We start from the raw sequence: 25,294 nt of genomic DNA, 5'->3' as shown, positions 1-25,294 counted from the left end.
AACCAGGCCCTTGTCTATTCATTCTTTTTTTTTTTTTTTTGTAATTTTATTTACTGATTGGATAGAGACAGTCAGAAATCGAGAGGGAAGGGAGGGATAGAGAGGGTGAGAGACAGAGAGATATCTGCAGCACTGCTTCACCACTTGTGAAGCTTTCCCCCGAAGGTGGGGACGGGGGGCTCAAACCCAGGTCCTTGTGCATTATAACCAGGTGCGCCACCACCCGGCCCCGTCTATTCATTCTTTTGGAAGCTTCAGGGTACTCATAGTGCTTTTAAAGTTTACTTTTAGACTTTTAATCACTGAAACAAAGAATGAGACATTGAGTGATAACTTTTTTTAAAAAAAGTTGATATGGGGCATTATATGGAGAGAGATAAAGACATACAGCATACCACCAGTGCTTCTTTCAGTGCAGTGGGGACCAGGCTCAAACCTGAATCACATGCATGGCAAGGCAATATATCCAATCAAGATATATATCCATTCTTAATAGTTGTAAAATGATACATAATTGTGGTTTTGATTTACATTTCCCTAGGGGCTACTGATGTTGGACATATATTTTCATCAGCTTGTTGGTCTTTTTATATTCTCTCTGGAGAAATAGCTGATTTAATCTGATGACGATTTTTTGAATGAGACTTTGTTCCTTGGTGGGTTTTTTGTTTTGCTTTGGTTTGATTTTGTTGTTGTTGTTGTTGAGTTGTAGGACTTTTTTTATATATTCTAAATACTAATAATCTCTCATTAGATATATTATTTTCAGATATATTCTGCCAATACTATGGGTTGTCTTTTCACTATTGTGATAGTAAAATACATAAGAGGTCATTTCCTAAGGCTGGGTAGATAGCTCAGCTTGTTAAGAGTACAAATTCTGTTATACTTGAGGTTCTTCACTCAGTCCCTGGCATCATCATAATCTAGAGCTGAGTGATGCTCTAGCCTCTCTCCCTTTAATGAAAAAAAAAAAAAAAATACATTGCCATAAAGATTTGTCTTGGGGGTCAGGCGGTAGCGCAGCAGGTTAGGTGCACATGGCTCAAAGTGCAAGGACCAGTGTAAGGATCCCAGTTCGAGCCCCCAGCTCCCCACCTGCAGGGGAGTCGCTTCACAAGTGATGAAGCAGGTCTGCAGGTGTCTTCTCTCTTTCTCTCCCTGTCTTCACCTCCTCTCTCCTTTTCTCTCTGTCCTATCCAACAATGATATCAACAACAATAACTACAACTTCAATTAAAAAAAGGACAACAAAAGGGAAAATAATTAATAAGAAATTTGTCTTATGTTTTCGTCTTACAATAATTTTGTCATTTTAAAAATAGTATTTCACAAGGGAGGGTGAGAGTGAGAGAAACTAGAGCATCTCTCCAGCACATTTGGCATTAGGGATCAAACCAGGATCCTTAGGTATGCACGTTCCGTGCTCTATTATATTCCTGGCCATTCACTTCAGCTTTTATAGTCATGTTATTGATGTGTGTGTGTGTGTGTGTGTATACGCAAAAAACCAGAAGCTGTAGAATCATGCAAGTGCAAATTCCTATTCTCTTCTACTTCTCACCCCACCCCCCATTTCATTTCTTGAGAAAAGCCAAAGCACTGCTCCACCATTTTTATGTGGAGGCTGGGATCAAGATTGGAGCCTCATGTACCCAATTCCTGCACACTGTTGTTGTACCATCCCCAGCCTCTGTTTTGAACTTTTTTCTTTTTAAGATTTATTAATATGGGGGACGGGCAGTAGCACAGCTGGTTAAGTACACATGGTACGAAGTGCAAGGACCGGCATTAAGGATCCTGGTTCAAGCCCCCGGCTCCCCACCTACAGGGGAGTCGCTTCACAGGCTGTGAAGCAGGTCTGCAGGTGTCTGTCTTTCTCTCCCCCTGTCTTCTCCTCTCTCAGTTTCTCTCTGTCCTAGCCAACGACAGTAATAATAATAACCACAACAATGATAAAACAACAAGGTTAATAAAAGGGGAAATAATGGTCTCCAGGAGCAGTGGATTCGTGGTGCAGTAACCTGGCAATAACCCTGGAGGCAAAAAAAAAAAAATGGCCTGCTATCTTCTATTTTGTTCCTTTTTATTCTCATATATACATATATTTCAGCTTCGATTGAGTTCATGACTTGCTTATGGATGTAAACTTTGTGATGCTGGAGACTGAATCCAAATGCTTGTGCTCTACTGACAAACCATTTCCCTGACCCAGTTTTTTACTTTTATTTATATATTTATTATTATTTGTGAGAGAATGAGGGAGCAAAGCACTCATAGAATATTACTCTTCCTGGCTCCCCACCTACGTATGGTGAAGCATGTGTGCAGGTGTCTTTCTCTTCCCCTGCCCTATCCAAGTGCAGGTGGCACAAAGCACAAGCACCGGCATAAGGATCCTGGTTTGAACCCCCAGCTCCCAACCTGCAGGGGAATCGCTTCACAAGCAGTGAAGCAGGTCTATCTTTCTCTCCCCTTCTCTGTCTTCCCCTCCTCTCTCCATTTCTCTCTGTCCTATCCTACAACAATGACATCAATTACAACAATAAAACAAATGCAACAAAAGAGAAATAATTTTTTTTAATTGCCACCAGGAGTAGTAGAGGGATTTGTACTGCTGGCACCAAGCCCCAGCAATAACCCTGTGGAGGCAAAAGAAAAGAACATTACTCATTTTTGCCTTTGCTGTTCTCATGTGGTACTGGGAATGAACCAAGGGCCTTAGACATACATGGCATCTATTATACCACTGAACTGCCTTACTGGTCCAAAGAGTGAACTTAGTTTAAGAAAATATTTCTCAGGGCCAGGCGGTGGCGCACCTGGTTAAGCACACACACTACAGTGCATAAGGACCCAGGTTCAAGCTCCTGGTCCCCACCTGCAGGGGGAAATCTTCATGAGTGGTGAAGCAGGGCTGCAGGTGTCTCTCTGTCTCTCTCACACTATCTCCCCTCCTCTCTCAATTTCTCTGTCTCTACCCAATAATAAATAAATAAAAATATAAAAAATATTATTTCTCCTTGGGAGTCCATCGGTAGTGCAGCGGGTTAAGAGCATGTGCTGCAAAGCACAAGGACCTGCGTAAAGATCCCGGTTCCAGTCCCTGGCTCCCCACCTGCAGGGGAGTCGCTTCACAGGCGGTGAAGCAGGTCTGCAGGTGTCTTATCTTTCTCTCCCCCTCTGTCTTCCCCTCATCTTTCCATTTCTCTCTTTCCTATTCAACAATGACAGTAATAACTACAACAATAAAACAAGGGCAACAAAAGGGAATATTTTTTAAAAATTTTTAAAAATAAATATAAAATTAAAAAATACTCCTTGGGGCCAGGTGGTGACGCACCTGGTTAAGCACACATGTTACAGTGCGCAAGGACCGGGTTAGAGCCCCCTGTCCCCAACTGCAGGGGGAAAGCTTTGCAAGTGGTGAAGCAAGGCTGCAGGTGTCTCTCTGTCTTTCTACCTTCTTATCACACCCTTCCCTCTCAATTTCTGGCTCTCTCTATCCAATATATAAATAAAGATAAAAGATAAATATATATTTCTCCTTGACTCCTATGTTTGACTTTGCCTATTGATAGGGACAGTGTGTGTGTGTGTGTGTGTGTGTGTGTGTGAGAGAGAGAGAGAGAGAAATAGGACCAAAGTATCACTCGGACACATGCAATACCAGTGATCAAACTCATGGCCTCATGCCTTTTTTTTTTTTTAAAGATGTATTTATTGATTGAGTGGGAGTGGGGAGGGAACCAGTGCTTCATGCACTTGCCACCTCCTGCACCACTCGTCTTCAGCCCTTACATATTTTGATTTTTATGGTCTGGAATAAAGCCAAGGAATTTATATTTTATTTATTTATTTATTAAGTGTGCAAATAATTCTGTGTAGCCATAGACAAGTAGTTGGGGACTACTAATAGATCTAATCTGATTTAAAAAAAAAAAAAAAAAACTATTGTATTTACAATAGAATCTAAGTCTAGGGATGTATTTTGTATTTGTAAGGCTGGGGTTCAAGCCCTGGTAACAAACAACCAAGTATATTATAAGCTTTAAAATGACTAAAAATTACTGATTTTTTTTTTATCTTAGTGAAAGAGCTATATAGAGCCTGACCAGGGTACTACTCAACTCTGGCTTATGATCGTACTGGGGATTGAACCTGGGATCTCAGAACCGTAGGCACAAAAGTGTTTTCTATAACCACTATGCAGTCTCCCCAGCCCTCACTGTAATTTTTAAAATTATTGTTCTTTTCATTCTAGCAAAATGGATCTGGAGAGATTATGTAGTAATAGTGCACAGGATTACAAGAGAAGAGTCCTGTGTTAAGTCACTAGCACTACTGATTCAGGAAATCATTTTATGTAAGGATTCATAAAAAATTTCTGTTGGTGATAGAAAAAATAGTCTGGGCACTATAATGGATTAAGTTATCCTCTAGTTTGTTCCATTCAGTAGTGATGTTGTCTTCTTTGACACAGACCAGTTTATGTCTGACTTGGAACACCAACCATCAGGTTCAGCAGAGAAATGGCCTAACCACAGTGAGCTCTCATATCCAGCTCCTTTCTGGAGATTCTAGAGGGTGAGTTGTGATCAAAATATGTCATTACTTTTTTGTGTTGAATTCGGTATTTGCATGCAGTGGCTGGATTTGCATGTGCTACTGAGGAGGGCATATACACTGGGGCACCTTTTTGGTAGATCCACTCATTATCTTTGGAGCTACACCTTGACTACAAGACTCTGCTTTTTAAAATTAACTGCACATGAGGCTGAGGAACTTGCAAGCCTGAGGCCCCATAGGCTACAGATTTAGACCCTGGAACTACCTTATGCCAGAATTAAGCAGTACCCTAGTCCTTCCCTCCCACCCCCACCTATCTATAGTTTACTTCTCTCATAATGAGCAAACAAATCTTGTGACCTGGGAGGAGGTGGAGCAATGGATAAAAGTTTGAACTCGGGAGTCAGGTGGTAGCGCCTCAGCTTAAGCAGAGGTGGCGCAAAGCGCAGGGACCAGAGTAAGAATCCAGGTTCCAGTCCCCCAGCTCCCCACCTGCAGAGGAATCACTTTACAGGTGGTGAAGCAGGTCTGCAGGTGTCTGTCTTTCTCTCTTCTTCTCTGTCTTCCCCTCCTCTCTCCATTTCTCTCTGTCCTATCTAACAACGATGACATCAATAACAACAATGAAAAACAACAGGGCAACAAAAGGGAAAATAAATAAAAATATATTTTTTTAAAGTTTTAACTCTCAGGATCGGGGTGGTAGCACAGCAGGTTAAGCGCATGTGGTGCAAAGCACAAGGACTGGTGTAAGGATCCAGGTTCAAGCCTCCGGCTCCCCACCTGTAGGGGAGTCGCTTCACAGGCGGTGAAGCAGGTCTGCAGGTGTCTTTCTTTCTCTCCCCCTCTCTATCTTCCCCTCTTCTCTCCATTTCTTTCTGTCCTATCCAACAACTACAGCAATGACAACAATAATAACTACAACAACATTGAAAAACGAGACCAACAAAAGGGAAAATAGATAATTAAAAAAAATTTTTTTTTAAGTCTGAACTCTCAACCATGAGGTCCCAAGTTTGAGCCCAGAAATCTCATGTGCTGGAGAGATGTTCTATTTTTTTCTTATTCCTTCTATCTTATTTATATATTTATGGGAGTGGGGCAGTAGCGCAGCAGGTTAAGTGCACGTGGCGCAAAGTACAAGGACCGGTGTAAGGATCCCAGTTGGAGGCCCCGGCTCTCCACCTGCAGGGGAGTCGCTTCACAGGCGGTGAAGCAGGTCTGCAGGTGTCTATCTCTCCCCCTCTCTGTCTTCCCCTCCTCTCTCCATTTCTCTCTGTCTTACCCAACAACAAAGACATCAATAATAACTATGACAATAAAACAACAAGGACAACAAAAGGGAATAAATAAATATAAAATAATTATATATATTATTAGTCTCTTGTCTGATGTATGGCATGTGGAGATCTCCCATTCTGTGAGGGGCCTCTTTGGGTGATGGTTTCATTTGCTGTGCAGAAGCTCTTCAATTTGATGTAGTCCCATTGATTTGTTTTTGTTTTAGTCTTCCTTGTGTTTGTATCATCAAAGATGTCCTTGAGGTTTAGGTGGGAAAGTGTTCTACCAATGTTTTCCTCTTAGTATTTGATAGTTTCTGGTCTAACATCCCTGTCCTTGATCCATTTGGAGTTGACTTTTGCTTCTGGTGAGATAAAGTGATTCACTTTCATTCTGCATGTTTCAGCCCAGTTTTCCCAGCACCATTTATTGAAGAGAGCCTCCTTCCTCCATTTAATACTTTGGGCCTCTTATCAAAGATTAGATGTCCATAGGTGTGGGGCTTTAGTCCATAGGTGTGGGGCTTTCAATTCTGTTCCACTGGTCTCCATACCTATTTTTGTTCCAGTACCAGGCTGTGTTGATTTCTGATGGCCTTGTAGTATAGTTTGAGATCTGGGAGTGTGATGCCTCCTGTTTCTTTTCCTCAAGATTGTTTTGGCGATTCTAGGTGTTTTGTGGTTCCAGATAAATGATTTGTAATTTTTGTTCTATTCTTAAGTATTTTATTTAATTTTTGAGAGAGACACAGAGAGAAACACCAGAGCACTGCTCAGCTCTGACTTATGGTGGTGCGGGGTGGGGGGGGATTGAACCTGGGATTTTGGAGCCTCAGGCATGACAGTCTCTTCTTAAAGAAATTTGGTGGTAAGGCAGAGGGTAGATAATGGTTATGCAAACAGACTCTCATGCTTGAGACTCCAAAGTCCCAGGTTCAATCCCCCGCACCACCATAAGCCAGAGCTGAGCAGTGCTCTGGTGTTTCTGTGTGTGTGTCTCTCTCCCTGCATCTAAATAAATAAATAAAATATATTTTAAAAAAAAAAACTTGGTGGGACTTTAATGGGTATCTCATTGAATTTGTGAATGGGTCTGGGTAGAATATTCGTTTTGATGATATTAATTCTTCCAATCAATGAGCATGGGATATATTTCCATTTCTTTGTATCATTTTCTGTTTCTTTGAGTAGCAACTCATAGTTTTAAGTATACAGGTCTTTCACTTCTTTGGTCAGGTTTATTCCTAGATATTTTATTGATTTTGCTGTGACAGTGAGTGGGAGTGATTTCTGCATATCCTCTTCTTCAGACTTAGTATTTGCTTAAAGAAATGCCACTGATTTTGTAGCCTGATACCTTGCTATATTGCCTAATGATTTCCAGTAGCTTTCTGCTGGATTCTTTAGGTTTCTCTGTGTATACTACCATATATTGTCTGGAATGATGTAGTCAGAGTTGAGAATAGGGCTAGAAAGCTGGATTAGGGCAGAGAGTAGCTACCATATTTAAAGAAAATGTATAAATACAATTAACTGTTTACCCCAGGGCCCATATATATTCACATTTAGCACCTGTGTAACAGCTGAGTCCCTCTCAGTCTGAGCTTGTAGTTCATCGTCACAGCTGGGAACATTCTAGGCTGCACTCATTTCAGGACTAGTCTTCCTCAAGTGGCAGTGTAGGATGACCCAGCCTCCCTTTAGAGAGTGGGGCAGTCCCTTCCATTGCTACTTTATAGTGAGGGCTAGGTCCTGGAGAGGAGTACAAGATGGTTTATGATGGTGTTCCTGATAGAAGTGACCAGTGATGATGGAAAGAGGAATCTATTAGAGGTTTAGGCCCATCATATCTATGTGGGAATCCAAGGATTCCAAGACTAGGGTCCCAGATGATGGGGGTGGCCTGATAATGAGCAAAAAGGCCAGGCCCTTTTCTTTTTACTTGATAAGGCAGAGATAAATTGAGAGGGGAGGAAAAACACTGGCAGCACTACTTACCAGTCATGAAACTTTCCTACTGTAGGAGGGGGTCAGGGACTTGAACCTGAGTCCTTCCATGTGGTAATTTGTGCATTCAAGCAGGTGTGCCACCACTGGGCCCCCAAAACTAATTTATTTATTTTGAACAGAAATTGAGAAGGAAGAGGGAGGGAGGGAAGAAGAGAGGGAGAGAGACCGACCGACCTGCAACACTGCTTCACCGCTCTCAAAGTTTCCCCCCTATTAGTGGGAACTGAGGGCTTGAGCCTGGGCCCTTGGGTGCTGTAATGTATGAGCTCTACTAGGTATTCCACCATCTGGACTCTTAATAATGGGAACTTTCAAGCATGGGCAATAGCTCTAAATAAAGATGCCTATGGTTACTTGAATACCTCATTTTTGTGAAAAGTAATTGCATTCCATTGAACTGTCAACCACATTTTTTGGATTAAAATAATTTTTTTTTATACTGCAAATGTTGATGTTGCCTATGACATCTGTTGTGGTGGCACAGGAATCCAGGTGTGGAACGTGAGGATGGATGACAGCTGCTGCTACAAGTGCTGTGACCTACATAACCTGTTAGCATGAGTATTGAGGGCTGTTGACTCTTATTCTAGACTCTTCAGACACTTTACTTTTTTTTTTTTAGAATTTATTTATTTATTCATGAGAAAGATAGGCAGAGAGATAAAGAACCAGACACCACTTTGGCACATGTGCTGCCGGGAATTGAAGTTGAGAATCCAATGCTTTATCCACTGTGCCACCTCCCGGACCACGTCACTTTACTTTAAAGGGGAGAAATATGTAATGAACAGGAAATATAGAGGAAAGACAGTGAAAGACAAGAGCACTGCTTAGTTCTAGCTTATGGTGGTGCTGGTGATTGAACCTGAGACCTTGGAGCTTCAGGCATAAAAGTCTTTTGCATAATCATTATGCTGTCTCCCCAGCCCCACCTCGTATACTTTGTGGGCTAGAATTTGTTTCTTTTGCTGCCAAGGCTTCCTTAGGTCTCCTTTTTTTTAAATTTAGTATTTATTTATTTATTCCCTTTTGTTGCCCTTGTTGTTTTATTGTTGTAGTTATTATTGATGTCGTTGTTGGATAGGACAGAGAGAAATGGAGAGAGGAGGGGAAGACAGAGAGGGGGAGAGAAAGACAGACACCTGCAGACCTGCTTCACCACCTGTGAAGCGACTCCCCTGCAGGTGGGGAGCAGGGGGGTTGAACTGGGATCTTTACGCCAGGCCCTGCACTTTGCGCCACGTGCACTTAACCCGCTGTGCTACTGCCCGACTCCCTTTTTTTTTTTTTTTTAAGTTTTTATTTATTCATTAATGAGAAACATAGGAGGAGAGAGAAAGAACCAGGCGTCACCCTGGTACATGTGCTGCTGGAGATTGAACTCAGGACCTCATGCTTGAGAGTCCGATGCTTTATCCATTATGCTACCTCCCGGACCACAGATTTCCATTCTTTTGAGATTCCATTACTCCCAGTGGACTTTTCCCTCTTACCCCCAACCTAACCCCCACAGCTGTAGCATGAAATGTCCCCATTGTTTTTTCCACCTCCACTATTTAAAGAAATCTTGATTCATAGGATTATTATTAAAAGGGTACATATCCACATTTAATTATATTTCAGTCTGAAGCTTTGCCTTTGCATGGTGCTTCCATGTGGTGCCCACAAGCTCAAACCTGTCTCACACGTGGTAAAGTGTGCCCTATACCAGACCCTTGACTAGGGTTTATTTTCATTTTTGCAGAGCTGGAGCCTTAATGTATTTTAGCACTCCCTGATAAACTTTTGCTTTCAAATAAACAGAGGCAAAGGAGACACACCACAGTACTAGAAGCCACACACACACACACACACACACTCCCTCTCTCCATCCCTCCCCCCCTCCCACATGGTATGGGAATTTTAACCAGGTCAGATGAATGGCAAGGTGTATTTTACATTCAGCTAACTACCTCTCCAGCTCTGGACTAGTTTATTTTTGTCACCAGGGTTATCAATGGGACTCAGTCCCTGTACTCTTTCACTTCTAGCTTTTTTCCCCTTGATTTTTTTTTCCCCTCCAGGGTTATTGTCTGGGCTAGGTGCCTGCACCACAAATCCACTGCTCTTGCAGACCATTTTTTCCTCTTTTGTTGCCCTTGTCTTTTATCATTGTTGTAGTTGTTGTTGTTGTTGCTGTCGTTGGGTAGGACAGAGAAATGAAGAGAGGAGGGGAAGACAGAGGGGGAGAGAAAGATGAAAGATCTGCTTCACCGCCTATGAAGCGACTGCCCTGCAGGTGGGGAGCTGGGGGCTCAAACCGGGATCCTTACGCTGTCCCGCGTGCTTCACCCTTTGATTTCTAATAGAGACATTCTGAAAAATGGGGAGAGGGAAAAAAAAAAAAAAAGGAAAGGTCCCTACAGCACTACTGTACCATTCTTGAAGATTTCTCCAAGCAGATGGGGACAGGGACTTGAACCCAGGTCCTCATAAGATATGTACACTCTACCAGGTGTGTCACCATCCAGAAGTGACAATGAAATTTTTTAAAGCACCCTTTCCCTTTTTAAAAAAATATTATTTATTCCCTTTTGTTGCCATTGTTGTAATTATTATTATTGATGTTGTTGGATAGGACAGAGAGAAATGGAGATGGGGAAGACAGACACCTTCAGACCTGCTTCACCGCTTGTGACATGACCCACCTGCAGGATCCTTAGGCCAGTCCTTGCACTTTGCACCACCTGCGCTTAACCTGCTCTGCACTACCCTTCCTCTTTTTAAAAAGATTTATCTATCTTAATGACAGAGATATAGAAAGAAAGGTAAAGATAAAGAGATGACAGGACTGCTTAGCTCTGGCTTATGCTGGTGCTGGGTATTGAACCTGAAACCTCAGAGCCTCAGGCATGAAAGTTGATTGCATAGCTATTATGCTATCTCCCCAGACAAAGCATAGTGTTTTTAAGAAGTAACTTTTAAAAATAAGTATTAAGCTTGCTAATGACTTACATATATCTAAGTCATAAATTTGTTAACTAGTAATATTACTTCCTTAAATTTACATTCAATTATAGCCAGTCAGTCACAATAGAAATCTGCGCTACCGCCCGACTCCCAAGAAATAATATATTTTATCTTTTGTTCAAGACAGGCAGCAAGGCAGAGTGAAAGGGACCACAGCACTGAAACTTCCTTTAATGTGGGAGCTGGGCTCAAACCTGGGTCACATATATGGCAATGCAGTACACTACACATGTGGGCTTTTTTTAACTTTAAAATTTTTTTAATTTTTATTTATTAATGGATACAGAGAAATTGAGAGGGGTGAGGGAAATAGGGTTAGAGATAAAGAGACACCTGCAGTACTGCTTCACAACTCATGAAACTGCAGGTGGGAACCAGGGACTTGAACCTGGGTCCTTGTGCACTATTTTTTTTTTTTTTTTTGCCCCCAAGGTTATTGCTGGGGCTCAGTGCTTGCACCATGAATCCACTGCTCATGGAGGCAATTTTTTCCCCCTTTTGTTGCCCTTGTTGTGGTTATTATTGTTGTTGTTGTTCGTTGTCAGATAGGACAGAGAAATGGAGAGAGGAGGGGAAGACAGAGGGGGGGAGAGAAGGATAGACACCTGCAGACCTGCTTCACTGCCTGTGAAGGGACTCCCCTGCAGGTGGGGAGTCAGAGGCTCGAACCTCTTGTGCACTATCATGTGTGCATTTAACCAGGTGCGCCATTGGCTGGCCCAAATGACCTTTTGTATCTAGATTCTGTCGACACGTTTCAAGGTTCATACATGTTGTAGCATATATCAGAATTTCATTAATTTTAAGGCTAAGTAATATCCCAGTTTATGGATAGATCTTATTTAAATCCACTCACTACTTAGTCTATTCACTTTCCACTTTGGAGCTACTAGGAATAATCCTGCTATGAAAAAAATATATATATATAATTTATTTACCAGAGCATGCTCAGCTCTAGCTTATGATGGGGTGGGGAACTGAACCTGGGACATTGGATCCTCAGACAAGAGAGTCTCTTTGCATAACCATTATGCTATCTACACCTGCCTGGTATGTATCAAAGTTCTTATTTTGAGTATTCATTCCATATTGGTTCCCTAAGACTGATTTTTTTTTTTTCATTTTGTCTGCTGGCGACAATTTTTTTTAATATTTATCTTCCCTTGTGTTGCCCTTTTTTATTGTTGTTGTAGTTATTGTTGTTGATGTCATCGTTTTTAAGATAGGACAGAGAGAAATGGAGAGAGGAGGGAGTCGGGTGGTAACGCAGCAGGTTAAGCGCAAGTGTTGCAAAGCACAAGGACCTGCATAAGGATCCTGGTTCGAGCCCTCAGTTTCCCACCTGCAGGGGAGTCGCTTCATAAGCGGTGAAGCAAGTCAGCAGGTGTCTATCTTTCTCTCCCCCTCTCTGTCTTCCCCTCCTCTCTCCATTTCTCTCTGTCCTATCCAACAACGACATCAGTAATAACTACAACAAAACAACAAGGGCAACAAAAGGGAATAAATATTTTTTAAAAAATGGAGAAAGGAGGGGAAGACAGAAAAGGGGGAGAGAAAGAGAGACACCTGCAGACCTGCTTCACTGCCTGTGAAGTGATCCCCCTGCAGGTGGGGAGCCAGGGGCTCAAACCGGGATCCTTATGCCGGTCCTTGAGCTTTGCGCCACCTGCGCTTAACCCGCTGCACTACTGCCCAACTCCCCCCCCCCCTTTTTTTTGGCACTAAACCTCACATAGTACTGTGCTTCCTGAAGTACTTGGCATAGCACAACATAGGAGCCAAGAGAAAAGCAAAAGCCCAAAATCAGGAAACATCAGAAATAATGAAAATAGGGCAGAGGGTAGATAGCATAATGGTTATGCAAACAGACTTTCATGCCTGAGGCTTTGAAGTCCCGCGTTCAATCCTCTGCACCACCATAAGCCAGAGCTGAACAGTGCTCTGGTAAAAATAAATAAATAAAAATAAAAAATAAATTTAGGGGAGGGGCAAAAAATAAAAATTAATTTTAAAAATTTAAAAAAATGATGAAAATACACACACAACAAAGGATGCTTATATTAGCATAAGGTTGCAAAAATAACCCTCAAAGTCTGGAGACAGCTCAGTGGTGGAGTGCATATTTTGCATGTATAAAGCGTTGCATTAGATTTCCACAACAAGCAAAAGTCAAACAACAGTAAAAACCCCAAAGTCGATAGTTTAGACCCAGCGAAAGCCTTTTTTTTTATATTCCCTTTTGTTGTCCTTGTTGTTTTATTGTTGTAGTTGTTATTGATGTCATCGTTGTTATATAGGACAGAGAGAAATGGGGAAGGTAGAGGGGGAGAGAAAGATAGACACCTGCAGACCTGCTTCACCTCCTGTGAAATGATTCCCCTGCGGGGGGGGGGGGGGGCTGGAACCAGGATCCTTACACTGATCCCTGTGCTTCACACCACTTGGCTTAACCCGCTGCACTGCTGCCCAACTCCCAAAAGCCCTCTTTTTAATTTTTATTTGTTATTGGATAGAGACAGAGAGAAATTGAGGGGGGGAGATAGGAAGAGAAACAGAGACACCTGCAGAACTGCTTCACCACCTGTGAAGCAACTCCCCTGCAGGTGGGGAGTGGAGGACTTGAACAGGGATCCTAACTGGTCCTTGCACTTTGCGCTACATGCGCTTAACCCGCTGCGCTACCGCCGAACTCCCAAGCCTTCCTTCATTTTTATACACTTTAATTATGATGTGTCCTGCAAGGATCAGAAATGAAAATTTCTTCTAGAGTTATATAGATGAAGGTAAAGGTGAACACTTATTTTATCCTCAGTAGCAATACATGAGCTTTTAGAGTGAGATTTTTCTTTTCTGTTTTTTTTTTTAACCTCCAGGGTTATTGCTGGGGCTCAGTGCCTACACCATGAATCCACTGCTCCTGGAGGCCTTTTTTTCTTCCCCCTTTTGTTGCCCTTGTTGTAGTTATTGTTGTTGTTGATGCCGTTCGTTGTTAGACAGGACAGAGAGAAATGGAGAGGAGGGGAAGACAGGGAAAAAGACCCCTGCACCTGCAGACCTGCTTCACCACCTATGAAGTGACTCACTCCCCTGCAGGTGGGGAGCTGGGGGCTCGAACCGGGATCCCTACACTGGTTCTTGTGCTTTGTGCCACGTGCACTTAACCCACTGCACTACCGCTCGACCCTGAGAATTAAGTCTAATTTCGTACTCTCACAGTCACCCTTCTTCCCAGTCAAGAGTGAATTAAGAGCAAAAAAATGGGGACTTGAACAACTTATGGAATGAAATTTCCATTCAGCTCAGGAGCAGACTTTAATACTGCCTAAATTGAAAGTCAGGGGAAAGGAAAATGTCTTTGAAGAGAGCTTATATCATGCATTATGCTATCAATCACTAACCATCTCTTTTCTTGTTTTTCAGTGAATGAGATAATTGGGAGAGACATGTCACACGTTTCTGTTTCCCAAGGAACAGGAGTGAGCAGTCAGGCTCCTGTCCTGGGTTCTGAATCCCTGGATTTGGAAAGATCCGACAGGCACTGACTGTGCTCACTGCGAACTTGTTTCCACCATCATGAACTTCTCAGCATCTTTCTCTCCTTGGACCTTGGGCTTCCAACTCAATGACCTTCAGGACTGGTGCCAGGAGTTGGGATCACTATTTGTGGGGAAAACAGCATTCCTCCACCTCAGGCCTTGGGTAGATTTTGTAAAAGAAAAAAAAAAAAAAAAAAAGAGCAGCTTAAGCTGTTTGAGCTTTGCTTTTTATATTTAAATAGGATACTTTTATATGATGGGTGCTTTGAGTGTGGATGCAGCATTCTCATTTCAGAGGTGCTGCTTTTACAGATGACCTGGTTGCTTAGCTAGGATTGGTGATTTGTACTGCTTTATGGTCATTTGAAGGACCCTGTAGCTTTGATGATATTTTTAAAGTAGGAACTTTTGATAAAACTTTCAGAGGCAGACAAAAAAAAAAAAATCTCCAAACCCATACTATGCCTAAGAAACTCAGCATGTGTCCTAAAAAGCCTTTCATAGATTCATAGGAAATAAAAGCCAAATGTAGTTCATACCTCTCTATAAAAGTAAACTGTTAGATAAAATAAGAGACCATTCCAATCATTTAAGTGTTGGAATATAAAACATTCCAGAGTGTAGCCTTTTTATAACTTTCTAGGTAATTGTCCTGTAATCTTGCCATTATTAACTCCATGTTGAAACTGCTTTTTTCCCTCAGGGTCTTTGGTAAGATGGTAAGCTGGCTGAGAAAGCTGGGTTTTTACATGTGTAGTTTCATTTCCCATCATCCTATGAACAAGTAAGTTACAGAGTGCCCTTCCCTCCTGTGTCCTCTGGCCCCAGACCTTTCCCAAGTGAGACATATGCATTTGGCTACTTGGTAACCTTTGAAACCTGCCTAATGATTTAGACAACTTTGCTGGTTTGAACTCATCTCTAGAGGACAGACTGTGTCAGAAGCTAAGCACAAATGAGATCTGATTCAGAACAGAAGTAGAAAATGTAGGGCTTCAGATGGTACAAATATAATATTCCCACTAGCGTGGAAGGCTTATCCTTCAATTCTGTTTACAACCTAAAATGATTCTGGGCCTACCCTGTCTCATCTGCCTGGCCCTTAAAATCAGCCTGTCTCTGAGACATTGAGACAGATACAGAAATGAGGTAGTCATAGACCTGACTCTCCACACCAAAGATGTCCTGGTGCTGCTGTTGATGAGGCTGGTGCCCAAGCAGAGACCAGCAAAAAAACTCCAACCTGCTATCTACCAAAGGAGGTGCCCCACGTTGGGTGCTGTTTTCAAACCCTGTCCTCCGAGCTCCTCTTAATGAGATTAGCTAACTGATCTGAAGCCCTGACCAATTCTGAAGCCCCTGGAGTTTGCAGTATGTTTTCTAGTTGAAATGTGTATTGATTTACTCAAGATGCAAACAGTTTTAAGTGTCTGCATGTGATAAGAGTATGCTAGGCTGCTCAAAGCTTTGATGTGGTTATTCCTGGGGATTGTGAGCCCTACCTGCCATTCTTAGGCCACATGAGGCCTAGATAGAGGGAACCAGCTCAGAATCTGTAATTAGCCAGGTAGGAGCTACTGACCCAGGATGAGGAATTATTTTCTAATACAATGACATTTTTGAATTCTCCCCCTTAAACTACTTAAGAGAAAAATGTCTATATTTCAGCAAATTGCACTGGCCCCATTTAGAGCTGGGTGGTTTTGTATTTTCTTTGAAAATGAGTTTTGTGTCACAGTGTGAATAGTGAAATTTGCTTCAGGGCCTGTAGCTGGAAGCTCACAGCTTCCTTTCTGGGGCAAGGGGAGGGAACTAGGCAGATTCGCCTCTGCTGTCCCCTCTTGCCTCTAGTGTAGCTGCCTCATATGGGGTTCTTGCAATAGTACCCCTTGTAAGACTCTTTGAGGGTTGCTGCCCTCAAGAATAAAAACCTCTATGATCCAGAGTTGCTATGCACCAAATTTTGATGCCTTTAAAATACCTTGATGCCTGTAGCACTAGAAATGCTTTCCTATTTAAAATAAAAGTTAAATTTTAAAATAGAGCTTTGTATACTATGTAAGCAGTTTTGTATCAGCTTTGTAAAAGCTTTAGTGCAAGTCAAAAAATTTTGGCTTTATAGAGACTTCAATTTTTGTGCAGAATAGTGTTGTTAAAGCACACATCCACTGGACTATGCAAACTGATTGCTAGTAGCAGCACTGAGTAACTGGGTATGTGCTAGCACCCACTTCTCCCCCCAGCCCCCACCCCATCTATGTTAGATCTTGGATAGAGGAAAGGGATAAAAGTGGCCTTCTACTTATTGGAGACACACAGAAGAACAATTGAAAACAACTTTAAGAGGAACAGAAGATGCCTTGAGTTGGAGTGTGGTGTTGCTGTACTGGGGTGCAACCCACCCTCACCCCAACTATCACCAGAGCTCAGCTGGGTGTAGCTGTGAAGCCGTTTTTAATCTCCAGAGCAGATCTTTAAGGCTTGGAGGGGCTGAAGTTGAAACCTTGTATTTTATAAAGCAGATGATGTTTAGTTAAGAAACTGGTTCTCAGTTCTCAGTTAAGTTCATAGCACTTGGGATTGTGTTTTCTTGTACGTTTTGTATTTTAAAACCTTTTATGGGAGTACAACGCTCCTTACACAGATACAAAGGGAAGAGCCAAACAATTCAGGCTCCTCAGTTACAGTGCTGAAATAATAAATGGTTAACAGGTCAACAGTTTCCTTGAAATCTGCCTGAGTTTTCCTCCTGCAGCTGGTGTGTCACCCCTAATCTGGGGGGTAAGGCTAAGGGCACTTCAGTTTTTTAAAAATCCACTTAGTTAAGAACCTTTGTTTATTTTACAGAGTGGGTTAATGGTCCAAACTCTTTTTCTGAAGCTTCAGTCCTCCACCCTCTGGTGGGTGCAAAGGACATTCCATGGTGTCTGCTGAGTTCAGGGCAAATGACCTGCCTAAGGTATACATGAAAATTAGGTAGAAAGTCTACTTTAAAAGTCAAGCCTGAGTTTATCTGAGGGGGTGTCCTGCCCCCTGGTGTCTTTTGTAGATTTTTCGACACAGTCCATCAAATAACCCTGTCATTTTTGCCACCTGGTATCCTTTGTACCAGGCTGAAGGGACTAATATCCTTAAATGGAACCATCCTGGCTCAATGTAGCTGTTGCAGTCCAAGTATCCTGGTGGCTGGAACCAGCTCTCTCTGGCTCTCTTCCCCCACCAGGAGGGACAGAGAAAGGTACATTGGCATCTTTACTGAGAAGCTCCCAGGAGTAACACATTGAAGGTACCAAGGCTTACATTTTTTAAAAAGCAAGCAAGTCAGCTGTCAGCCCGTACAGACTCTGTAGGCATGAGCCATAGCCAGAACAACAGACCTGAGGCTCTTTGGTTGACACTCAAGAGGCCCAGATCCAGCCACTGGGAGCAGAGTAACATCATTCCATTCCTGACCCTGCATGCAAGGTCCAGCCATCATCTTCAGGGTATGGAGCCTGGGCTTAGGCTCCTCTGGGTGTCATCTGAGGCCTTTAAAAAGCCAGAAAGAAGCCTTTGGGTAGAAGGCACTGGGCCTCTGGATCCAAGAAAAACAAGTTAGCTGAGGATATCAGCCAGCTCTTACCTCCTGGTTCCTTCACCTATAAGCACACCCATTCTTTGGGGGCCTGTAGCACAGTGCGAGATGGGTCACCAACAGGTATCAGACTGGTATAGTCATCAGGGGCTAGCTGTAGAAGAGACAGTATTTTAGGTCAGGGAGCTCCAGGCTAGCTGTAGAAGAGACAGTATTTTAGGTCAGGGAGCTCCAGGCTAAGCCAGTCTCCTCACATGTCCCAGCTACACCTCACCTGGTAGGCCTGGAAGACACTGAGCAGATCCTTCATACCAGCTGTGTATGGGATACCCTGCATCCGGACCAGGGCTCCTGGCTGGGACAACACTGAAGTGGGAGCAGAGGCCAGAGCAGCAGATGGTGTGGTGAGGTAGCCCAAAGTGGTGGGGGAAACTGGAGGACTGGGGTAAGAGAGGCAAGGACAAATAGTATGGCTCCACCTATGACCTTAACCAAAACCTGTTTCTTCCTTTGCCTCTGTGCTTAGTCCAGCTCCTCTCTAAACATCCCTCTTTCTGGGCACCAGATGATGGCACTCTCTTATCTTCCCCATCCCCTCTCAATTTCTCCTAGCCAAAAAATTGGAAAAATGGTCACAGGAGCAGTGGATTTGTAGTGTAGACACAGCTCAAGCAAAAACCCTGGAGGCAAAAAAAAAAACAAACCTACTTTTAAGGTTTCTTTATCGTTTGTTTTTTGTCTCCAGGGTTATTGCTGGGGCTCAGTGCCTGCACTATGAATCCATTGCTCCTGGAGGCTATTTTTTCCCTTTTGTGGCCCTTGTTGTTTATGCTCTTGTTATTACTGCTGTCATTACTGCTGGCTAGGACAGAGAAACTGAGAGGAGGGGGAGACGGGGAGAGAATGATAGACACCTGCAGACCTGCTTCACTGCCTGTGTAGCAACCTCCCCCCTACCACCTCCACAGGTGGGGAGCCGGTGGCTCAAACCGGGTACTTACACCAATCAGTGTGCTTTTAAGTTTTTTTTTAATTTGTTTATTTTTATTTATTAGGCAGAGTCAGCCAGAAACCAGGAGGGAAGGGGGAGGTAGAGAGGGAGAAAGAGGGCCTGTAGCCCTGTTTCACCATTCGCAAAGCTGTCCCCTGCAGGTGGGGGCTGGGGACTTGAACCTGGGTCCTTATGCATGGTAACGTGGGTTCAACCAGGTGCATCACTGCTCAGCCCCAAACAAACATCCCTATTTCTACAGTCACCTCCGTTCTAGTTTGTAGATACCAGCCCACACCTGTCCTTCCCTTATCTTAGAATGAAGTTTAAGCTCCAGCAGACTTAACTTGGCTCAGATAGAGGACTGTGGTCCTCCCCAAAGCAGAGAAGAGGCAGAACTGTGAAGATGTCTTAGTAGTTACCTGGGGTAGTAGGCTGTGTAGTTCATGTAGAACTGAGTGGCTGGTCCTGGGTAGTAGGCAACAGGGGTGGGGGCACCAGGCACCCTGGGAGCTGGGAGCAGTGCTGAAGAGGGGTATAGTGCTGCTGTCTCAGTGGGAATGAGTGCTGGGGTGGCCTGGAAGGTGGCATAGGCAGGTGGCGAGAGACCTTGAGGCAGCAGAAAGAAACTGTAATGGTTCCTGCCCTCCCCTAGGTGGGGCAGCCAGAAAGTCCTCAATGACACCCTAACAACCTGGCCCTACACACACCTCCCTCCCCAGCCCCTAAGACACTCACAGGGCAGCTTGCAGGGTGGAGGGGACATGCCACTTCGGCCCAAGGTGCCCCCCATCAGGACACGGCTCATCTCCTCTGTGGAGCAGGGGACCACCTCCACATAGCGTTCCTTCATCATTTTCTTATGGCAACGCTGAGCAGCAGCTAGGGCCCGCTCTGCTGATGTCATCTGGATAAAGGCATCTCCCGATGGCCGGCCCTATACATGTTACCGTGTAAGCAATCTATTGTCCGAAAGGCTGCCTTACTCCCATCCGCACACCCCCATCCTAACTGTCCCTGCAGCACCCTCACACCTGCTGGTTGAGCACCATGTGCACACCATGGGGCCGGATGTCAGCTGCTGCCTCACCCAGGAAGCTCAGGATGTCTTCGATGGTGGCTGTGTAAGGCAGACCTCGAAGGCGAACACAGTCTCTCCCAGTCCCAGCTGCCAGTGGGAAGGGAATAGGCAGCAGTGGAGCATTGAGTGTGGGGAGGAGCGGGGTGGAGGCATAGCGGTTCAGGACCTAGTGAGGAAGGCAGCAAATGACTAGTTATGCTGATTTGGGCAGAGGCACTGGGAATGAAAGGAGCAGCTTGGAGAAAGAAGCACATGTAGAACCGAGGGGAGCCCTGGATGCTCACCTGCTGCACCTCAGCTGCTGTGCTCCGGAACAGCTCAATGTACCGTTTACCCAGCATGCCCTTGTGCCTACGCAGTGCCGCTTGTGCCAGTTCCTCACAAGCAAAGAGAGCAAAAGCATCACCAGTGGGCCGGCCGTCAGGGTGGCGTACAAAGAGGAGTCCATCAGCACCCCCAGTCACTGGGCACTCTGGCCCTAGGAAGCCTAGCACGTCTGCTGGCCCAGCTGAGAAAGGCAGCCCTCGCAGTCTCAGGATCACTTGATCTTCTCTTGACAGGAAACGAGCCACCTCCAGAGATGTGCCTAGGTCGGGGTGGGGGAAATAGGAGTCACCTATTAATTGCACTCACACTGTTCTGAACACCCACTCATAGCTGGCATCAGGGCAATAGAGAGGCAAGGAAAAGTAAGGAAGTGGGACATGGGTCAGGAGCTGGGGAACCTAATTGCTGTTGGAGACACACTCACCCCCTGCGATTTTTACAAATTCTTCTCCTGTTGCTTTGTATACCTGTGGGGACAGTGGGAACAACTATGGGTCCCTGGCCTGGCCCAGCTCTACCCTGCTCTACTTCTTGCCCAAAGCCCCACCTCAATATAGCGGACGCCCATGTGGTGCTTATGTCTCCGCAGTGCTAGGTCCCGCTGCTCACTATCCACAAACCGGATGAGGGCCTCGCCGTTCCTGCGGCCCTGGGCATTGAGGCACAGCGCTACACCACCCCTGTGGAGTCAAAGCCAAGTCAGTGTCCCCTGGGTGGGCCTGCCTTTCTGTACCCACCCATACTGCTGTGCCAACCTGGCAATGTTGAGTCCTTTGAAGAAACGAGCCACATCCTGGTCTGATGACTGCCAGGGCAACCCACGGGCCCGAACCACAGTCTCGCTGTCCACCACTTCGGCCTTGCTGCTGTGGGTACAGGGCACAGGGTCAGGGCTGTCCACGTGCTGTCTGTCCCACCCCTGCCCCCACACTCACCAAGGTCCCGTCTCATATTTCTGCTTTACCACCTCAGGCTTCGAGAACAATTGACCTGAGAGGAGATGACATGGGGGGTCATCAGGGCCTGGAGGGGGGGGGGGCTCCCCACCAAGCTCTGCAAAAAGTTTAGGGGAGTAAGGACGTGACAAAGGAGACTTCCACACTGTGGTCCCTACAGAGCACAGTAGGCAGGGTGGGGATTTTGAAAAAATAGGCAGTCACTGGCCCAGCCCTGAGAGTAGATAGTCAGTAGTGAGGAAAACTTTACCACCAGGACCCTCCAGAAGGTGAAGGATGACAGCTACCATTGTCTTCACTTCCCAGACCCCAAAGTCATCCTCAGTGGCATCTGTCTCTAGTCCCAAATCTATGGGAAGAAAAGTAAACAGTAAGAACTACAGTATGGGGGCCAGGCTGTAACACACCTGGTTAAGTACACATTACAGTGCACAAGGACTCCAGTTCAACCCCCGGGTCCCTACCTGCAGAAGGGACGCTTCAGGAGTGATGAAAGCCGGTGTCTCTTTGTCTCTTTCCCTCTCCCATTTCTATCTCTACCCAATAATATATTTATTTTAAAAAGGTGTTTAAGAAAGAAAAAAATAGTGGTACAGAGGGTGGCACAATGGTAAAGCACTGTACTCTCATGTATGAAATCTTGAGTTCGTTCCCTGGCAACACATGTACCAGAGTGATGTCTAGTTTTTTCTCTGCTCCTTTCTCATCAATAAATAAAATAAAATAAATTACAGTATGAGTACTAACCCCAGTTCATACCTAGGCTCAAATCCTCTTGCACAGATGTGTGCAGAATTTGAGCAGACACCTTTATTTTGATTCAGTTCATGAATGCCCTTACAGATCCCCAGCCCAAATCCATGCAGACAGATGCACTCCGGCACAGATATAAAGACAAGTACACTCAGGTACTCAGAAGATCATATATGTTCATATACACCCCCAGCATGCACATACAATCTATAGCGGCCCCTTCCCCCTAACCCTGCTGGTCACAGATACCCTGTGCCATGCTGGCCACAGTGAGGTCCCTTGCAGGGCAGGTGCCTGGGTGCTGCACATGGAACTCTCTGCGGAGGTCGTAGAAGGAAAAGAAGATGTCAGGAAGCGGCAGGTTCTGAGGGCATACAGGAGAGTGGTTGATGAGAAAGAACCAAGCTTCCCTGCCACCTCCCACCTCAATGACAGTGGGAGTCTTGAGAACCCTGTCCCCCAGGTGTGTTGTTCCCAGCAGCATACCTTCCTGGAAGCCTCTGGGTGCAGGACCTGTCGCAGCAGCTGTTGCCCATCAGTGCAGAGCATGTAGGGGCCCCCGCCCAGCAAAGCCACATCCCCGCTCACCAGCTGTGAGAACTGGGAGAAAGAGACAGACCAACTTACAGCTGAGGAGGCAGAAGGGAGGACACAGGCTGCAAAGCTGGTTCAGCCAGGTGTTCAGCCCTACCCTGCCTGGGAAGGAAGGAGATGGCCACACCTACTGGGCCTGTTTCTCTCTTCGCCCCCATTCTACTGTCACTTTCCCCAGGCAAAAGAGGGCAGTCACATATCACCCAAGCCCCCATTTCTCTCTCTTCCCCTCTCTCTCTCTCTCTCTCTCTCTCTCATACACACACACACTCCAGGAGTCTGGAGTGAGGCCAGAGCAAACACCTGGTGGAGCAGGGCAAGCAGGTGGGAAAGGACTGAGCAAAGCAGGTAAAACCTGTCCCAGATCAGGCACCACCCTCAGACAGGTGGGGGAGGCTCTGTCCTGCCCAGACTGCTCATGGTCAAAGGCAGCCCCACCTCTAGGTTTAGCCAACCGAGGTGCAGAGAAACACCAAGGACAGAGCTTCATACCTGGGAGCCAAGGGCAGTATGAGCTTTGACCCACACCCTATCGACCAGCTGGCACAGAACTGTTTGCTCATGGGGGGGGGGGGGAGTGGCACTACAGAAGCTGCCCAGCCCCTCCCCCAGCCTCCAGCCCCACAGGAGAAGTGATATAAACACAGGCCCAGGAACTCCTGCTGTCCTTCAGCATACTTCCCAAGTGGAGGCCCTTTTCTTTTTTTAAAATAGTTATTTGTTTATTCCCTTTTGTTGCCCTTTTTTTATTGTTGTAGTTATTATTTGTTGTCGCCGTTATTGGATAAGACAGGAAGAAACGGAGAGAGGAGGGGAAGACGGGGAGAGAAAGACACCTGCAGACCTGCTTCACCGCCTATGAAGGGATCCTCCCGACAGGTCAGGGGCTCGAACCGGGATCCTTACGCCAGTCCTTGCGCTTTGCGCTATGTGCGCTTAACCCGCTGAGCTACCGCCAGACTCCCTGGAGGCCCTTTACTAATAGATTCAACAGTTCTGTGCCTCCAGAGTTTTCTGGTGGAAAAACTAGAAGATGAAAGTACTTCTGACTGTGTAGCACTTAGGCTCAAGAATCAGGCACTGGGTGAGTGCGTTCAGTGGAGAATATCAGAAAAATAAAAAACAAGCAGTGGACACGGCCTCTCACTTTGGACGGGCTAGGAGGCACCTCTGCAGCCTCCAGGCGGGGTCCCGACAGCGCCCACGCCCGGCCGGGCGGCTGGGACAGGCCTAGGCGAGCGGCTGACACCTGGCGGCGTCAGCCTCGGGGGCAGGCACCGCCCTCCGCGCCCCAGCCCCAGCGTCTCCCGGGCTCGTGGGTGGGCGGTGGGGTGTGGGAGTGGGAGGCGAGGCACAGCGCGGGGCAGCGGCGACCCAGACCTGCGGCCAGGCCCGAGCCCCCAGGCCCTCTGGGCTTCCGGCTTCTATTGTGGGAGGTCTGGCCGGGCAGGTTCCATGGGGCGACGGAGGGTCTCCACCCGCAGCCCCTCAGCCCTGCCGGGTGGACCCCGGGAAAGAACTGAGAAGGGGCGCCGGCGACGAGGGAAAAACACCCGCATAAGCGGGCTCTGATGAAAGTTTCCAGCACCGGGAACCCGTCCTACCGCCCCGGCCAGTGAGCTGCTCCGCGCCGGGCCTCGCTCCCCACGGAGGCCTGAGCCGCCGCCCGCAGCCCCGCGCTCACCTGCTGCAGCACCTTGTCCAGCGGCTCCGCCCGCGCCAGGCTGTCGGCGCTCAAGCCGCTCGCCTCGCGGCACTGCGGGCTCAGCGCGGCCTCGGCGCGCACCAGCGACTTGTGCAGCGTCCCCACCTGTGAGCGGCAAGGCGGTCGGTGCCCCAACCCTCAATCCTAACACTGCCCCCCCAACCCTTAGATAACATAATGGTTATGCAAAGCGACTCTCATGCCTGAGGCACTAAAGTCCCAGGTCAATCGCCCCCCCCACCCCCACCACCACCATAAGCCAGAGCTGAGCAGTGCTCTGGTAAAAATAAGTAAACAAATAACACTCTACCACCACTACCACACACGCTCCCCTCCAGCTTACCTGGCGGCTCCGGGGCTCCACCACTTGCCAAACTAGGAGGATTAAATCGGTCTCGTCAGAGCCCAGGTCCGACCCCAGCGCACCGGCTGTGGCCCCGAACAGTACGACTAAGGGTCCGGGTCCAGACCGGGGTTCGGCGGCCGAGTCGGCGGCAGGGTTGGGGCCCGGGGACGGGGGCTGCGGTGGCGGCGGAGTCATGGCCGCGGAGCAGACACACACCCGCCAGACACACGCGGACCGACGAGGCGCACGCACGCACCGACCGACGGCAGACGCGGATCAACCTGGGCGGGACGCGGGGGTGTCGGGGGCGGCACCTGCGGCCGGGCTGGCGCGGCCAGAGCCCCGGAGACCCGCCTGCGGAGCCCGGGGGGCGGGGCCCCCCTTCCCGGCGAGACTTACCTGCCTGCCCCGCCGGTCACGTGACCCGGGCGCCGAGGGGGCGGGCCGCCGCCGCCCAGACCAGACGCGCGCGCAGGGCCCGGCTTCCATTCTCCCGCCCGGTGCTCCGCGACTCCCGCGGCGGCGGGAAACCAGGCTATCCCCGCTCCTCTCCCCGTCGCCGA

The 25,294-nt window shown here is 46.6% G+C and overlaps 2 protein-coding genes across 8 annotated transcripts in view; one reads left to right on the top strand and one right to left on the bottom strand.

Moving 5' to 3' along the window:
• NFATC3 (nuclear factor of activated T cells 3) overlaps positions 1-17,126 on the top strand; it is a 115,496-nt gene extending 98,370 nt beyond the window's left edge. Inside the window, exons 10-11 of one of the 3 annotated variants that reach the window (XM_060185259.1) lie at positions 4,458-4,587; positions 14,289-14,427. In XM_060185259.1, coding sequence (XP_060041242.1) covers positions 4,458-4,587; positions 14,289-14,295 — 137 coding nt within the window. In that variant the 3' untranslated portion in view covers positions 14,296-14,427. Of the gene's footprint in view, positions 1-4,457; positions 4,588-14,288 lie in introns of all 3 variants that reach the window. The other 2 variants (XM_007517707.3, XM_007517706.3) reach the window with 2 other exon arrangements.
• On the bottom strand, positions 14,438-25,092 carry ESRP2 (epithelial splicing regulatory protein 2). Of its 5 annotated transcripts, none has more exons than XM_060185263.1 (16): positions 24,729-25,092; positions 24,365-24,490; positions 22,573-22,686; positions 22,336-22,450; positions 21,584-21,682; positions 21,313-21,367; positions 21,133-21,243; positions 20,925-21,057; positions 20,802-20,844; positions 20,335-20,636; positions 20,004-20,216; positions 19,708-19,906; positions 19,392-19,578; positions 18,253-18,418; positions 18,027-18,132; positions 14,438-14,562 (listed from the first exon to the last, which is right to left on the bottom strand). In XM_060185263.1, exons 1-15 carry the CDS (start codon positions 24,924-24,926, stop codon positions 18,043-18,045), a joined length of 2,151 nt encoding a protein of 716 aa, XP_060041246.1. In that variant the 5' UTR covers positions 24,927-25,092; the 3' UTR covers positions 14,438-14,562; positions 18,027-18,042. The 5 variants fall into 5 exon arrangements, with proteins under 5 accessions (XP_060041246.1, XP_060041245.1, XP_016041326.1 ...); XM_060185262.1 differs by lacking the exon at positions 14,438-14,562 and adding an exon at positions 17,223-17,932; XM_016185840.2 differs by lacking the exon at positions 14,438-14,562 and having other exon boundaries at positions 17,223-18,132; positions 21,133-21,270.
• Positions 25,093-25,294: the final 202 nt, after the last annotated feature.

Source organism: Erinaceus europaeus, chromosome 2, assembly GCF_950295315.1.
Source record: "Erinaceus europaeus chromosome 2, mEriEur2.1, whole genome shotgun sequence".
Taxonomy (NCBI): Eukaryota; Metazoa; Chordata; class Mammalia; order Eulipotyphla; family Erinaceidae; genus Erinaceus; species Erinaceus europaeus.
The sequence above is the reverse complement of the archived record's forward strand: the minus strand, read 5'-3'. Positions and strand labels throughout refer to the sequence as shown.